Below are 17,496 nucleotides of genomic sequence, written 5' to 3' on the forward strand. Positions count from 1 at the left end.
TTTTATTGATTTTTTACAGAGAGGAAGGGAGAGGGATAGAGAGTTAGAAACATCGATGAGAGAGAAACATCGATCAGCTGCCTCCTGCACATCTCCTACTGGGGATGTGCCCGCAACCCAGGTACATGCCCTTGACCGGAATCGAACCTGGGACCTTTCAGTCGCCAGGCCGACGCTCTATCCACTGAGCCAAACCGGTTTTGGCACGAATGACATTTTTAACAAACAAAATACTTTTGAATTTCCTTTATTTATTTATTTATTTTTTAATCCTCACCTGAGGATATTTTTTCATTGATTTTTAGAGAGAGTGGAAGGGAGGGGGACAGAGAGAGAAACATTGATGTGAGGAAGACACATCGATTAGTTGCCTCCCGCATGCACTCTGACCAGGGCCAGGGATCGAGCCTGCAACCGAGGTACATGCCCTTGACCAAATCGAATCTAGGGCCCTTCAGTCCTCGGGCCAATGCTCTATCCACTGAGCCAAACTGGTTAGGGCAAACATGTCAAACTCAAAGGCTAACACAGGCCAAATAAGGTTTAAGTTTACTTGGGCCGCAAAAAAACAAAAGCTTCAATTTTCAAAAGAAATGTAGGTTTATTTCGGTAGAGATATGCTGAATACAAAGGGCTAAAATAAATGAGTAATCGTTAACATAAAATAATAGAACATTTTAATAAAAATTAATATTTTTCTTGAACATTAACTTACCAGACACTGAATAACTGCACAAATTAATAAGTGTAACTCAAATAAACCTATTTTTCTTGGTCTCTGAAAGCAAAATATTTCCTGTTGCACACACCAAACAAATCAGTACAAGACTAACAATGTGGCAATCGGCTGATAAAATATTCGCTGCTAATATTAGTGGAGAGAAATGGTGGACCTGCACGTAAGGCGTGTAAGGGAAATGAATGCAACACAGTTATAGTAATTAGTCATTAGTGAACGTTGTAGTTCGTTATTAATAATTATGTATAACAGGATATTGTAAAAATTAAGTTACAAAATTTTTATTAAAATGTTTCTTACATACCGTTATGTTGTCTGGGCCACAAAAATATTTGTTGTGGGTCGCGTGGGGCCTGCGAGTTTGACATGCTTGGGCTAGGGCAAAGCTTTTGACTTTCTTTTTTTTTTTTTTTTTAATATATTTTATTGATTTTTCACAGAGAGGAAGGGAGAGAGATAGAGAGTTAGAAACATCGATGGGAGAGAAACATCGACCAGCTGCCTCCTGCACATCTCCCACTGGGGATGTGCCCGCAACCCAGGTACATGCCCTTGACCGGAATCGAACCCAGGACCCTTCAGTCCGCAGGCCGACGCTCTATCCACTGAGCCAAACCGGTTTCAGCATGACTTTCATCTAAGAAAGGATAGCAAAGAAAGAGCAACTTGACTTGGTGCCTCCTTTTTAAAACAGCTCGTAGCAAAAACAAACTGAAGCTCTGTATTGAACTTATTACCTCTTTAAACTTAGTTTATTTTTTGTGTTAGGTATTATTTCTATTTTATAGATTGGGAATCAGGGAGAGTATTAGCATCACTCATAAAATATCTAGAAACAACATTTACTAGTTGTTGTTTTTTTAACCAATAGACAGAAAAATGAAACAAAGGAGATTTGGAAAATAGGAGCTTGTAAACTATATTGAGTTTTTACAACAGGGGTTAAGCAAAGGTGGTATTCTCACAACTTTTTGGGGTATTTTCTGACTTTGATTAGAGGCAGCATATTATAGAAAGAGCTTAGACTTTGAAAGACCTAAATTGAGATCCTAGATTTACTACTTGTTAGCTGTAGTGACCTTAGGAAGTCAGCTAACCTCTTGAAAGCTTCCATTTCCTCCTCTATAAAAAGTTATGTGAGGATTAAATGAAATGATATATAAAACCACATAGCAGAAAGTGTGGGAAGATGAAAAAGTTCTAGAGATGGATGGTGGTGATAGTTGAAGGGCAATATGATTGTACTTAATGCCACTGAACTGTACACCTAAAAATGAAAAATGGTTAAAAGGGTAAAATTTGTTATGTATTTTATCACAATTTTTAAAAATCTACCTACCATATAGTAGGCACTTATTATATTCTAATTTTCCCCTTGCCTTTTTAAGAGATTGAATTTTCTTTTAACTCCGTGTTTTTCTAAAAGAATATCAAATTGTGTAGCTGGAGATTTCTCATAAAACTATCTTGAATTGTATCCATGATTTAGAATAAAGTTACATTTTGATTACCCCATGATTCAGCCATACTTGAACCTCATTATTTGGAACTATTCTGCCTCCAAGATCTTAAAATAAGAGCTTTCCATCTCTGACCACAACCTCTATCTCATCTACAGCTATCACTCCTAAGTGTGCTTTGTGACCTCATTTTGACCTCCTGCCTCTACCTTAGCTCTGTTCTTCTAGGTTGGCAGACCCTCATTAAATTTGTTTTCTTGAGTTGTACAGTTATCAGTTACAGTATTGTCCTCTCAAGTAATCCCAGATTCTTTTTCCTTTAACCTACTACCATGTCCACCTTCACATGTCATCCTTTTTTTCTGAGCTTAGGTTGCTGACCATTATTGCGTAAAGTCCTCAAATAAGACTGTTAGCACTTTAGACAAGCTGTCTTATTTAATTCAGTTTTCACAACATCCCTGGGGAAGTATTGCTACCCACCATATTGATAGTGGAACTGAGGCTCAGAAAGGTTTAGTGACTCACCCTGAAGGTTTAGTCACTCACACTTAGCTCATATATTGATTTCAGATTTAAACCTAGATTTGTCTGGTCCAGAGCCTGCTCTTTTTCCATTCTTTGGCCCTGTTTCCAGTTCATTCTGTCTTCTCTCAACTGTATGCTCATCTGTGTGTTTTTTTCCCTTTGTTTCCTCTCCCTCCCCACAACACCATTGTTCCCCTCTATGCTCTCTTCCACCTCCAACTACCCCCCACCATCACCACACTGTTGTCTATGTCCATGAGTTCTCTCTCTATTTTTTTTTTTTTTGCTCAATCCCTCTACCACAACCACCCCCAACTTTGTTTCTTGCTAATAACTCTTATACATTCACACCTTTTTTTCTTCTCCTTAAACTTTGAACCTAACCCCCAACTCATAGTGCATAATTTAACCTACTCCTTAACTGAAACAATGAGGGCATCCAGCAGAATCTCCTTCAACATTATCTTCTTTGTATGCTCTCTCATTTCTCTGCCTCCTTGTTGCTAATGTACTACCTCTTATGTTACTGATTCTGTTCTCCTCTCACCAAGGCTTTGCTTTATGATTTATTCCTATTTTCTTCATCTTTAATGCTGTTTTCATATTGATTCTTTTCCCTCTATTTTAAAAAGGAAAAGAATCCTAAAAAATATCCTTTAAATTTAGTAGTCCTATAATAATTAGTGATGTTATTGAGAGTTATTTCAGTAGAGTAACGCCTACAAATTCCAGGAGGCAGAGGGTTGATGATTGAATAGGAGATAGGGAATTGAAAATGATGAGTGCAGATTTCTTTAAAGAAGGCTTACATTGAAAAGAGGCAGGGCTGTATGATTATAAAGAACAGGGTTTAAAAGATAGAATACATTTACTAAAAGGAAAACATAAAAAAGGAAAGAGGAAAAAGGAGAGGTTTGTGAAGTAAAACATCTAAGTAAAATCCATAGGATTAGCCTCAAATGCCTTACTGTACAAATTATATCTATCTTTATAGACCCAGCTGAATCTGAAGCTTTTCTTCGTTAGCTCAGCAGGAAGTGTTTCAAAATTCTCTAATTTCCTGTGGCAGCTCATACATCTCTCCTGGTACTTATTAAGTACTCTCTTGAATTATGTGATGCAACAGTGTAGTTCTCATGAGCCATGCTGTTGGGGTTTGATTCCTGGCTTTACCAATTAAGAGCTGTGTGACTTTCAGCAATGACTTTGGTACTCAGTCTTTGTATCTGTAATGGGATGATAGTAGCCAGTACATGATTCTTACAAGGATTAATATTTATAAAGCTCTTAGAACATGCATTTTCCTTCTACTAAGTTATACGATCCTTAAGAATAGGTAACTATTCTTTGTATTACCATACCCCTCATTGTCCATACATATAATAGTTCATAATTTTACATAATTAGGAATTTGTTGAATGATGGAATATACTCTGTATTTGCAGGTTAGCCATTTAGTGTAAGAATCCAATTGAGAACCACTGTATCTGCACATACTTTCTTCCCTACAGTGATACTCAGACCCCAGGATAGGACCAAATGCCAGACAGCTACGTGGTACTGAACCTTCATAATTTTAGGCATGAAGACTTGGACCAGGAAATGGGAAAAGAAGAGTGAGAGAACTACAAGTGGAAGTGGGAGAACGTAGTCAACCGGGAATAAAACACAATTGTAAACGTTAGCATATTATTTAGGCCAAAAAAAACTCTTCATGGGAGTTATAAATATCCCTGTAGCAGTCAAGGCTAATCACCACCCAAGCAGTGTCATTTGTTTTCTTTGAGAAACACCAAACCATGGTAGCTTCTATGATTACAGTTTTAGTGAGTGGAAAGAAGTAGGGTAAACAGAATAATTTGGATGATTGGGAAAGGATACTCCTCAATTGGCTGAGGGACTTTAAGGAAGGAGAGAAAATAGATTAAATTTTTACTCTCAGGCAACTCACTGCCATTGCCTTATTCTGCCTTTTCCTTTTAAATGTTTTTATTATCTTTCTTTGGGAATTCCTGAACTGCAGGGCAATCTCTAGAGCAGGATGCCAAATATTGGTTTCATCTTGTATAACTAAGAAGAGGATTGCCAAGAGAGCCTGCAGTGCCTCCTATGCTTGAAACTGAACAAAAGAGGAATGGGTTATCTAGGTAACAGTTACATGGTTGATGCTGTGATGTTTTAATTATATACAAAAAATAGAGGCCCAGTGCATGAATTCGTGCATGGGTGGGGTCCCTCGGCCTGGCCAGCAATCGGGACCAATCAGGGCTGTCTTGCCCAGTCCCCATCGGGGCAATCCGGGCAATTGGGGCTGGCCGGCCCGGGGGAGGGACTGCGGGAGGTTGGCTGGCCGGTGGAGGTTGGCTGTGGGAGCACACTGACCACCAGGGGGCAGCTTCTGTGTTGAGCATCTGCCCCCTGGTGGTCAGTGCGCGTCATAGCGACCAGTTGACCCGTCATTCAGTCGTTCGGTCGCTTAGGCTTTTATATATATACTAGCGGCCCGGTGCACTGAAATTTGTGCACTCCGGGGAGGGGGGGGGCTCCCTCAGCCCGGCCTGTGCCCTCTTGCAGTCTGGGACCCCTTGGGGGATAACCACCTGCTGGCTTAGGCCCGCTCCCTGGGGGATTGGGCCTAAGCTGGCAGTCAGACATCTCTCTGGTAGCCTGGGAGCCCTGGGGGGATGCCCACTTGCCAACGGGGAGCAGACCTAAGCTGCAGTCGGACATCCTTGATGCTGCTGAGGAAGCGGGAGAGGCTCCCGCCACCATCGCTGTAATGCGGCCGTAAGCCTGGCTTGTGACTGAGCAGAGCTCCCCTTGTGGGAGCGCACTGACCACCAGGGGGCAGCTCCTGCATTGAGGGTCTGCCCCCTGGTGGTCAGTGTGTGTCATAGTGACCAGTGATTCCCAGTTGTTCTGCTGTTAGGATCAATTTGCATATTACCCTTTTATTATATAGGATAGAGGCCTGGTGCATGGGAGGGGCTGGCTGGTTTGCCCTGAAGGGTGTCCCGGATCAGGGTGGGGGTCCCGCTGGGGGTGCCTGGCCAGCCTGGGTGAGGGGCAGAGGGCCATTTTCAGCCTGGCCACACCCCCTTCAGGGTGGGGGTCCCCACTGGGGTGCCTGGTCAGCCTGGGTGAGGGGCTGATGGCTGTTGGCAGGCTGGCCATGGCCCCCAGCCACCAAAGCTCCCAGTGGAGGCTGGCTGGAAGCAGGTATCTGGGGTTTATTTATCTTCTATAATTGAAACTTTGTTGCCTTCAGCAGAGGCCAGAGCCAGCCAGGGCAGGCGGGAAGCTTGGCTTCCTCCATTGCTGGGGCAACCGAGCCTCCTGCTTGCTCCAGCTCCGTGGCTGCCGGCTGCCATCTTAGTTGGATTAATTTGCATATAGTCGCTCTGATGGGCTGGTGGGTGTGGCTTGGGGCATAGCGAAGGTATGGTCAGTTTGCATGTTTCTCTTTTATTAGATTACTAGAGGCCGGTGCACAAAAATTTGTGCACTCGGTGGGGGGAAGGTCCCTCAGCCCGGCCCTCTCACAGTCTGGGACCCCTCGGGGGATGACCACCTGCTGGCTTAGGCCTGCTCCCCGAGGGATTGGGCCTAAGATGGCAATCAGACATCCCTCTGGCAGCCCGGCAGCCCTCGGGGGATGTCCACTTGCCAGCGGGGAGCAGACTTAAGCTGCAGTTGGACATTCTTAGCACTGCTGAGGAGGCAGGAGAGGCTCCCACCACCACCGCTGTACTGGCAGCCATCAGCCTGGCTTGTGGCTGAGCAGAGCTCCTCCATGTGGGAGCTCACTGACCACCAGAGGGCAGCTCCTGCATTGAGCATCTACCCCCTGGTGGTCAGTGTGTGTCATAGTGACCAGTCATTCCCAGTCTTTCTACTGTTAGAGTCAGTTTGCATATTACCCTTTTACTATATAGGATAGAGGCCCGGCGCACGGGTGGGGGCTGGCTGGTTTGCCCTGATTGGTGTCCCAGATCAGGGTGGGGGTCCCACTGGGGTGCCTGGCCAGCCTGGATGAGGGGCTGATGGCTGTTTTCAGGCTGTCCGCACCCCCTTCAGGGTGGGGGTCCCCACTGGGGTGCCTGGCCAGCCTGGATGAGGGGCTGATGGCTGTTTTCAGGCTGCCCGCACCCCCTTCAGGGTGGGGGTCCCCACTGGGATGCCTGGCCAGCCTGGATGAGGGGCTGATGGCTGTTTTCAAGTGGGCCAAGCCTGCAACTGAAGCTCCCAGTCTCTCCTTTTCTTCTTCTTTTTTTTTTATTCTGGGATTTATTTACCTTCTGTAATTGAAACTTTGTTACGGCTCCAGCTTTGAGGCCGGCTGGCTGAAAGCAGGTATCTAGGGTTTGTTTAGCTTCTATAATTGCAACACTGTTGCTTAGAGTGCAGCTCAGAGCTGGGCCGTGGCAGGCGGGGAACCTTGGCTTCCTCCATCACTGGAGCAAGCAAGCCTCATGTTCTCTTCAGCTGCGTGGCTGCCGGCCGCCATCTTGGTTGGCAGTTAATTTGCATATCACCCTGATTAGCCAATGGGAAGCATAGCGGAGGTATGGTTAATTACCATGTTTGTCTATTATTAGATAGGATATATATATGTGTGTATATATACATATATATACATATATATGTATATATACACACACACACACACACACACACACATACTTGTAACTGACATTTTTCCCTGGTTGTCTTTAAGTGTTATAACTCAAATGATTTCTGGTTCTAGCTAGCCATTTAGCTTTACTTTTTTTTAATTGAAGGTTTTTGTAATATGATCTTCATTGCAGCCCTATTTTGCCCTTTAAATGGAATTTATGTTCAGTGTCTTAGATTCTCTTTAATGCATACTGCTTCCTTATATTTACTCTTTTTTTCTAACAATTAACTTTTTAGAGCAATTTTAGGTTCACAATAAAATAGAGAAGAAGATACAGAGATCTCCCATATGCCTCTTGCCCCCACATAAATCATACCCTCCCCCATTAGCAACCTCCTCCTTCAAAATGGTACATTTATTACATTTGACGAGCCTACATCAACATGTTCTTATCACCCAAAGTCCATAGTTTACATTAGGATACACTCTTGGTGTTGTACATTCTATGGGTTTGGACAAATGTATAATGGCTTGTATCCACCATTTATAATATTAGGCCCTAAAAGTTCTCTGTGCTCCACCTAGTCCTTTCTCCTCTCCCTGCCCACACCCCGACAGCTCCTGATCTTTTTACTGTCTTCATAGTTTAACCTTTTCCAGAATGTTATATGGTTGGAATTATTAACAGTATATAGCCTTTCAGGCTAACTTCCTTCACTTAGTGATATGCATTTAAGTTTCCTCCGTGTTTTTTCATAGCTTGATGGCTCATTTCTTTTTAGTACTGAATAATATTCCATTGTCTGGTTGTAGCACAGTTTATCCATTCATCTACTGAAGGACATTTTAGTTGCTTCCAAGTTTTGGCAGTTATGAGTAGAGCTATTATAAATATCCATGTGCAGGTTTTTGTGTGGATATAAGTATTCAGCTCCTTTGTATAAATACCAAGGCACATAATTTGTGGATTGTATGGTAAGAGTATGTTCAGTATTGTAAGAAATCATTGAATTGTCTTCCAAAGTGGCTCTACTCTTTTGCATTTCACCAGCAATTCAGCATTTGATGTGTTCTGGATTTTGGCTATGCTAATAGGTGTGGAGTGGTATTTCATTTTTGTTTTAATTTGCATTTCTCTGATGGCATATGAGATGGAGCATCTTTTCATATGTTTATTTAGCATATGTATACCTTCTTTGGTAAGGTATCTGTTAAGGTCTTTGGTGCATGTCTTAGTATATGTTCATTTGCCATATGTATATATTTCTTTTTTTGAGAGAGAGAGAGGGGGAGAGAGAGAGAGAGAGAGAGAGAGAGAGAGAGAGAGAGAGAGAGAGAAAGAAGGAAGGGGAAGGGGAAGGGGAAGGGGAAGGGGAAGGGGAAGGGAAAGGGAAGGGGAAGGGGAAGGGGAAGGGGGGCTAAGAGAGAAACATCAATTTGGGAAGCATCAATCAGTTGCCTCCTGCACACCCCCTACTGGGGGTCAAATCAGCCACCTTTTGGTGTATAGACAACACTCCAACCAACTGAGCCACACCAACCAGGACTCTTTTTCTCTTTTTTTGTTTTGTTTTTAATATGTTTTTATTGATTTCAGAGAGGAAAGAAGGAGAGAGTGATAGAAACATCAACGATGAATCATTAATCAGCTGCCTCCTGCATGCCCCACACTGGGGATCGAGGCTGCAACTCAGGCATGTTCCCTGACCTGGAATTGAACCTCCTGGTTCATAGATTGATGCTCAACCACTGAGCCATGCTGGCTGGGCTCTTTTTCTTTTTTTATGTATCTTCTTTGGTGAGGAATCTGTGAAGGTCTTTGTCCATTTTTTAATTGCATTGTTTGTTTTCTTATTGTTGTGTTTTGAGAGTTCTCATATTTTGGATAACAGTTCTTTATCAGATATGCCTTTTGTAATTATTTCCTCCTACTCTGTTGCTTGTCTTTTTATTATCTTGACAGTATCTTTTGTAGAGCAGAAATTTTTAATTTTAATGAAGTCCAGCTTATCACTTCTTTTTTTCATGGATCATCTTTTGTAGAGCAGAAATTTTTAATTTTAATGAAGTCCAGCTTATCACTTCTTTTTTTCATGGATCATGTCTTTGGTGTCAGATCTAAGAAGTCATCTAGTTTTTCTGCTTTGTTATCTTCTAGTAGTTTTATATTTTTGCATTTTACATTTAGGTCAGTAATTCATTTTGGGTTACTAGTATTTTTGTGATGAGTGTAAGGTCTGTGTCCAGATTCATTTTTTGTATATAGATGTCCAGTTGTTCTAGTGCCATTTGTTGAAAAGAATTTCTTTTCTCCATTTTATTTGTTGCCTTTGCTCCTTTGTCAGAGATCAGTTGATTATATATTCACACTAGAGGCCCGGTTCATGAAGTCATGCACTAGTGGTGTCCCTTGGCCTGGCCTGCAGGATCGGGCTGAAACCGGCCCTCTGACATCCCCCAAAGGGTCCCGGATTGCAACAGGGCGCAGGCCAGGTCAAGGAACCCCACCAGTGCATGATTGGGTCTGGGGAGGTACCGTGGGAGGGCTCCAGGGCGTGTCTGGCCCATCTCGCTCAGTCCTGATTGGCCAGACCCCAGCAGCAAGCTAACATAGCAGTCGGAGCATCTGTCCCCTGGTGGTCAGTGCACATCATAGCAATTGGTCAACCGGTCGACTGTCTGCCCCCTAGTGGTCAGTGCACATCATTGCGAGTGGTTGAGTGGCCTTAGCATATCATTAAAATATTATGCTTTGATTGGTTGAACAGCCGACCAAATGACTGGACACTTAGCATATTAGGCTTTTATTATATAGGATGGGTCTACTTCTGTGACTTTCTATTCTATTCTACTTACCTATTTGTCTGTTCTTTCTCCAATAATTACACTATCTTGAGTATTACAGCTTTACAGTAAGACTTGAAGTCAGGTAATGTTAGTTCTCCAACTTTGTTCTTCTCCTTCAATATTGTGTTAACTAATCTGGGTATTTGCCTCGCCATAAAAACATTAGAATAAATTTGTTGACATCCACAAAATAATTTCCTGTGATTATGGTTGGATTGCATTGAATCTATAGATCAAGTTGAGATGAACTGCATCTTAACAATATTGAGTCTTCCTATTGATAAACATGGAATATCACCTCATTTATTTAGTTCTTTGTAAACTTACTTTCGTTTAATCCATTTTGTAGTCTTCATAAGGCAGTTTTTCTGAGTCACTTCAGAAGTATGTTACAGTTTTCTTGTTCTCTTGGATTCATTTGCTTTTATATTTGTTCCTTTTTATATCTGGCTTCCTAAGAGCTTTTTCCTCCCCATTTTTAATATCATGATGCTCAGCCAAATGTGATTTCTGTTATTGAATAGCAAAATTATTCCTCGAGTTAAATTAAACCATCTGTATACATAGTTTACATCCATACTGTAATATAACTACTTTCTCAGAAATTAGGGCAAAAAGTTTTACTAACCATATAAGGGAAATACAAGAGCTTCTATAATCTCTGCCTTCAAAGAGCTGTGGTCTATTTAAGAAATCAGAATTAAACATGAAAAGTAACACATTTAGATAATAATTTTAGTATTAGGTCATAGAAGAGGACATGATTAATATATATTAATTGTACATACTTTGCAATTTAGAGAAGGGAGTGATTAGACAGGGAAGTGATTAGAGAAGGTTAGACAGGGAAACCTTTATCGGGCTCATGGAATTTGAACTTAGTTCTAAAATATTAGTAAATTTTGGGTAGAGATATTAATCCAGATTTCTTGTGGACGAGTTTCATAGTAATTTATCCCTTAATTTTTTCTTTAAAAAAATCTTTATATTTTCTATCCAATGTAATTATAGTAAACACTTGAAAGTGTTTGACATATCAGTTACCTTCAATTTTCTATTTCTGTGTGTTTGTCACAGGCACCCTGATTTTCAGCTGCTACAGGAGGGACAAAGGTATGGTTGAATCAGTATCACTTACCTTCTGTATATTCATGTTAATAGAAACATTAAGAGTAAACCAGGTGATATGAGCTCTTGGACTTCCTGTACTGATGCATTATGTTAGTGCCCATTCTAGCCCACACAAAGAAATATTTGCCTTGTACAGCTTTTTCTTTTCTGATGGTAAGATGATGTGTTTGCTCTGTATGATTTATTGTACAGCTCTTTCTACCAAGAAAGTCTAATTGAACCTGTTGAAATATGACTCAAACACAGCTTCCATCTGAGATAATATGCTGCTTTGTCAACTAGATTGTGCCAATTAACATTTGTTGAAAGGTTTTTATAGTCTTATTTTATAGAATTTCAAAACATTAATGTATCTGTTATTTAAAGCATTAATAGAGGTTCCAAGTTGTGATTTTTTTTTTTCTAAAATCCCCTCATGATGTTGCTTTCCCAGCCTTAATCATCTCTCAAAACATGTCCTTTTATCTCCGAGAATAAATTTTCCTGGTTATTAGTCACTACATTAGTTACATGGACTTGATCCATAAGTGAGAGACACTGACTTATTGATGTGTTTCTTTAATTTATAGCTCAAAGTAGTACAGAAAAACATAATAACTTCAAATTCCAGGGGAGAGTCTGAAATATATGAAAGTTTAATTGTTCTATTTTTTAAAAAATTATGCTTACAAGAGACAAGTCCCTGATGATATAGGATAGATTCTAACTAAAAAATTATATCTACTACTGAATAAACTTGTCATCTTTTCTCCATTTCTAATCACAACCTTATCTTCAACTCTGTTTTTCTTCTTTTACTCCCCAACCCCACATGCTTTTATTAAACTGCTGCATTCTCTTCATTTTTAAAAATCATTTCTAAAAATGCAATAGCCTTTTGGAGGAGCAGTTTTAGGTTTACAGAAAAATTGCACAGAAAGTAGAGTTCCCATACACACACTACCCTGTACATGCTTCTTGACCCAGAATCCTCCTCATTTGGATCTTTAAAGTTCTTATCATTGCATTTGCTTAAGAGTAACTGCTCAACTATCCTTCTTTACCTCAAGGTTGTATAGACAAAGCTAATCTTTGCCTTCACTCTTTCATAATTCTTAATTTTTTTTAAACCTGAAAATTGAAGAAATATAGTCAAAGGGAAAACTGTTGTTTTTTATTGTTAGCATTATGTTGTAATTCTAGAGTTTAAAATATAAATATCTTTCATTGATAAATGTTGATTTTCCAACTTTATTTTTTTATTGTGACTGACTTCCTTGTGTTTTTCATTCTTTGGAACTTTCTGTAGTTCTATCAACTAGAGTTGGAAAATGTTAAAACATCTCTTTTTATATTTATACTAGAGGCCCAGTGCATGAATTCATGCACAGGTGGAGTCCAGCCAGCCCTGCCCCAATCAGGGCGGATTGGGGCTGGGCCTGTCGGGAGGAGGAGATGGTGGGAAATTGGCCGGCCAGCCCACCCCCATCAGGGCTGGGCTGGCTTGGGGGAGGGGCCTCGGGTCCTAGGCTGGTGGACCCCACCCCCAGATAGGGTAGGGGGTGCTGAATGGGGGCCAGCAGGCTGGGGGAGGGGCCATGGGTGGTTAGCTGGCTGGCCCTGCCTCTGATCAGGGTGGGGGTGCTGATCAAGGGCAGGGCCAGTCAAGGGGAGGGGCTGCAGGCCAATCAGGGTGGTAGGGGTCCATAGGGGGTGGGGCTGGCCTGGGGGAGGGGCTATGGGCTGATCAGTGTGGTGGGGCTCCTGGGGGGGGGCCGGCCAGGGGGAGGGGCTGCAGGAGGTTGGCGAGCCAGCCCCGCCCCCTATTAAGGTGGGGGGTGCAATCAGGGGCGGGACAGCTGGGGGAAGAGGGGGGGGGTGTTTGGCCAGCCGGCCTGCCTTTGATCATGGTTGGAGAGTCTGATCAGGTGCAGATCAGCCGGGGGGAGGGGCTGCGGGAGGGGCTGCGGGAGGTTGTCTGGCCGGCCCCACCCCCTGATCGGGCTGGTTCGCTGGCCATGGTGGGCGTCATAGCAACTGGTTGTTCTGGTTGTTAAGGCGTTATGGTCATTAGCTTTTTGTTTATGTAGATCTTTCAAAGCCTAAACAAAGCTCCCTATAATAAATATGTAAGTGTGTGTGTACGTACGTACATACATATATATGCTTGTTTGCTTGTTTGAGAAACCAGTAATGAAGTTTTCAAAAGAAAACCTTTTTTAAAAAAAGGATATATGAAACAATGGAACAGGCTAAAATAAAAAATAGTTCAGTAGGTTGTTTTTGTTGTTGTTGCTGTTATTCTTATTTATTTATTTATTTAGAGAAATGGGAGAAAGGGAAGGAGGGAGTGGAGAGAGAGAGAGACACATTGATGTGAGAGAGAGACATCGATTGGTTGCCTTTCACACTCACCCCAACCTAACGGGGTTGAACCTGCAACCCAGGTACGTGCCTTTGAGCAGGAATTGAACCCGTGACCCTTCGGTGCTCAGGCCAATGTGCTAATCATTGAGCAACATGGCCAAGGCTCTTTTAACATTTTTAAAATAATTAGGGGGAAAGATGATAATTATATCAAATAAATAAGAACTGAAGAAATTATGTAATTATAGCTTTCTTCTGAAGTGTGTGTGTGTGTGTGTGTGTGTGTGTGTGTGTGTGTGTGTACAGGCTTATATAAGCCTATAAATAAGGCTTTGCATAGGGAATAAAAAATATCTACCTTGAAAGGTACAAAGTGTAAATACATGGGACATTCTGCTTTTCTATTACAGTTAGTTTGTTTCTTTTCTTCTACAGTGGCCATTCTGGAGAAGAAGTACAGTTATGCAGTAAGACCATTAAAACATCAGATGTTGACAGTCCTGGCCATATTGAGAAGCAATATGAATCTAATTCTTCTAGCATTCATAGTGATAGTAGCAGTGATAATGAGCAAGACTTTGTTTCCTCCATTCTACCAGGAAACAGACCAAATGCAACGGGTATAATGCAACAGCTGCACATAAAAAGCATCATGAAAAAGAAAGCTTGTCAAAAATCTAACTTCAAGCAAAAAGACAAAGAACAGGCAGTAATAGGTATTACTGAGCAGTTAGGCAATTGCAAATTAGATAGTCAGGAGAAAGCTGCTACTTGTGAACTTCCTTTACAGAAGGTAAATACTCAGGTTTCTTTAAATAGTCCTTCGAGAGAAAACTTAGATGCTTCAGAAATTCCTGAAAATAAATACAATAGTTCAGAAATAACTTTAGTAGGCATAAGTAAGAAAAGTGCTGAACATTTTAAGAGGAAATTTGTCAAATCAAACCAAGTTTCTAGGTCAGCTTCTAGTTCAGTGCAGGTGTGTCCTGAAGTTGCAAAGACAAACTTACTTAAAGTTCTGAAGGAGACTTTGATTGAGTGGAAGACAGAAGAAACTTTGAGGTTTTTGTACGGCCAGAATTATGCTTCTGTGTGTCTAAAACCCTCTTCAGTCCCTCTGGTTAAAGAAGAAGAGCTTGATGAAGATGACATAAACTCTGACCCAGATAGTCATTCTCCCACCTTGCGGGAATCTCAGGACAGCTTGGATGAGTCTTTGCCTTTCAGGGCCTCAGATACAGCCATTAAACCACTGCCAAGTTATGAGAGCTTGAAAAAGGAAACTGAAACATTAAACCTAAGGATCAGAGAGTTTTATAGAGGACAGTATGTTTTAAATGAAGAAACCACCAAATCACAAGACTCAGAAGAGGTATGTCTTAATGGTGATGAGTTTTCTATGTTGCTAACATATGGAACACTCATCATAGCAAATCTTAGAGCAGGAAGAAAAATACTGGAGATAATTGTTAAATTTTCAGAAGACTTTTTTAGTTTGTCAGTCTTTTCGTTTAAAATGCCATTTCCTGTAATGGCATTACTATTTTCCAAATAAGTTGAAGTATGCCCCTGAAAATTTTCATAAATGTGGAACATTTTTCTGTAATGTAGAAATAGGCTCAAATTGTGGGGCAGAATTTTCTTTAAACCTAGTTCTTCATATATGTAGAACCTCTGAAGAGGCTTGTTTTTTCTTCGTTTATATGTATTCTTTCCGATTTCTACATGGAATACATATCTTTGTGTTATTTTCAGTGGGACTGTATGCATTGGAGTAGACTTACTAGTTGAATGATAAAATATTTGTATAATATTTGGCAAACATGCCCATTTAAAATGTTATAAATGAAAATAATATATTAAAGGAGACTTATTGGGAAATAATAGAGAAAATGGAAATAGCACATTCAGGTAAGACTTAGATTTGAATATCTGCTGTCATTTACTAGCTATATGAAAAGTTAGTTCTTGAGTTTGATTGCTTATCTGTGAATGGGATCATAAGTAGCTTCCCTTGCTTAATAGTTACACGTTTTAAAGATAACATATATAAAGCATTTATCACAGTGCCTGTCATATAATTGGTACTCTGTAAATAGCAATTATATGTGGAGACTGAATGTATGCCACTGAGGGCTAGGGAGATTTCTCAGTATTTCTAATACCCCGTTTTGCTTGATGTGTAGTTTGGGAAATGAAGTCATTTGATATGAAGAGGAGTAGGCAATAGTCTGGTTTTTACCACAAAACTTTGTTACTAAAGATTTCTGAGTAAATGTGGCTGTAAAAACATTTGGAGATTTATAAAGAAGGTGAAAGTGAAAATATAGTAAAAATTTAGAAATATTTTATATTTCTAGAGAATATTACCCAACTCAGTACTGTATTTGAAATCACTTCAACTGTATTCTTAGACAGTATCTATAACTTTTAAGTATGGAGAAACATTGATTTCTGTCAGCTGCATAAACCTATCTTAGTACATAATTTGTTTTAATCATTTTTGTGCTTATAAGCCTTAAGAAGGAAAAATTAATCCCTGAAATTTGACTGCTCTTCTGTTGCATAAAGTTTTAGAACTTTTCCATTGAAGTATAACTCAATGCTGTAGCTCATTGAATTATCACAAATGAGCACTACCCAGGACAAAACTAAACCAGAGCCACACTATATCTTTTCCTGACCATTACCTCTTTCCAGAATGAACGACTATTATAATAGCACAGATAAGTTTTGCCAATTTTGAACTGTATATAAATGGATTCACACAGTATATATTCGTTGGTGTCCAATTTAGTTCATGCAACATTATGTTTGTGAATCACTTGTGTTGTTAACTCTAGTTTTATTCTTTAATTGCTACATAGTATTCCATTATAGCAATGTACCACAATTTATTTATATTAATGAGCATTTAGGCTGTTACAGTTTGGGGCTATTATGAACTGCTGTGTGAACTTTCTTATATATGTCTCTGCTAATGTGCATGTATTTCTGTTGGGTATGTATCTAGGACTAGAATTTCTGGGTCATAATGTATGGGTATACATGCAACTATACTAGATAATGACAAATGGTTTACCAAAATGGCTGTGGCAGTTTGTATTCCCCTACCATACTATGAGAATTTCCATGACTCCACACTTTCACAATACTTGATATTGGTAGTTTTCACCATTCTGGTGGCATTGCTTTTTGGTTACATTTCTCTGATGATTAATGAGTTGAGCACTATTTCATTTGCTTATTGACCATTTGGATAGTCTCTTTTGTGAAATGCTTTGAGGTGTCTTTTTTCCCCCCATTTACCTATTGAATATATGTAGGTTTTTGTTTTGTTTTTTTTCCGTTGATCTGTAGGAATTCTGTATGTATTCAGGACTCAAGCCCATTTTTAGTTATGTGTATTGTGAATACCATCTTCTGCTCTGAGACTTGCCTTTTCACTCATTACTGGTGTCTTTAGTCTAGTTTATTAATTCCTCCTTTTAGTGACTTCTTTAAGAAATCTTTACCTAGCCCAGGTTATTTAATATTCTAGAATCTATGTTGTTTTTCCTTTCACATTAAGATCTGAAATTCATCTGGGATTGATTTTTGTTTATGGTGACAAGTGTATTATTTTCTTTTTGGGAAATGTGTGCACATCAAAGTTTGAGAAGCATTATTGATTTTTTTTTTTTTTTGGTTGTTTGTTTGCTCATTCCATCAGTTAGAGAGGTAGGTCAAAATCTGTCACCATAATTATGGATTTATTTATTTACTTATTTATTTACATTGTTTTTTTAAATCCTCACCCAAGGATATTTTTCCACTGATTTTCAGAC

The 17,496-nt window shown here is 40.2% G+C and overlaps 1 protein-coding gene across 3 annotated transcripts in view; it reads left to right on the forward strand.

The window, feature by feature from the left end:
• The window catches only part of RPAP2 (RNA polymerase II associated protein 2), a 115,467-nt gene that overhangs the window by 25,525 nt on the left and 72,446 nt on the right, over window positions 1–17,496 (forward strand). For all 3 annotated transcript variants that reach the window (XM_070405592.1, XM_070405591.1, XM_070405590.1), the window contains exons 7-8: window positions 11,270–11,305; window positions 14,105–15,041. In XM_070405592.1, coding sequence (XP_070261693.1) covers window positions 11,270–11,305; window positions 14,105–15,041 — 973 coding nt within the window. The remainder of the gene's footprint in view (window positions 1–11,269; window positions 11,306–14,104; window positions 15,042–17,496) is intronic.

The sequence above is a fragment of the Myotis yumanensis genome, unplaced genomic scaffold (genome assembly GCF_028538775.1).
Source record: "Myotis yumanensis isolate MYYU_CA2020_CCGP unplaced genomic scaffold, mMyoYum1.0.hap1 SCAF_2, whole genome shotgun sequence".
Lineage (NCBI taxonomy): Eukaryota > Metazoa > Chordata > Mammalia > Chiroptera > Vespertilionidae > Myotis > Myotis yumanensis.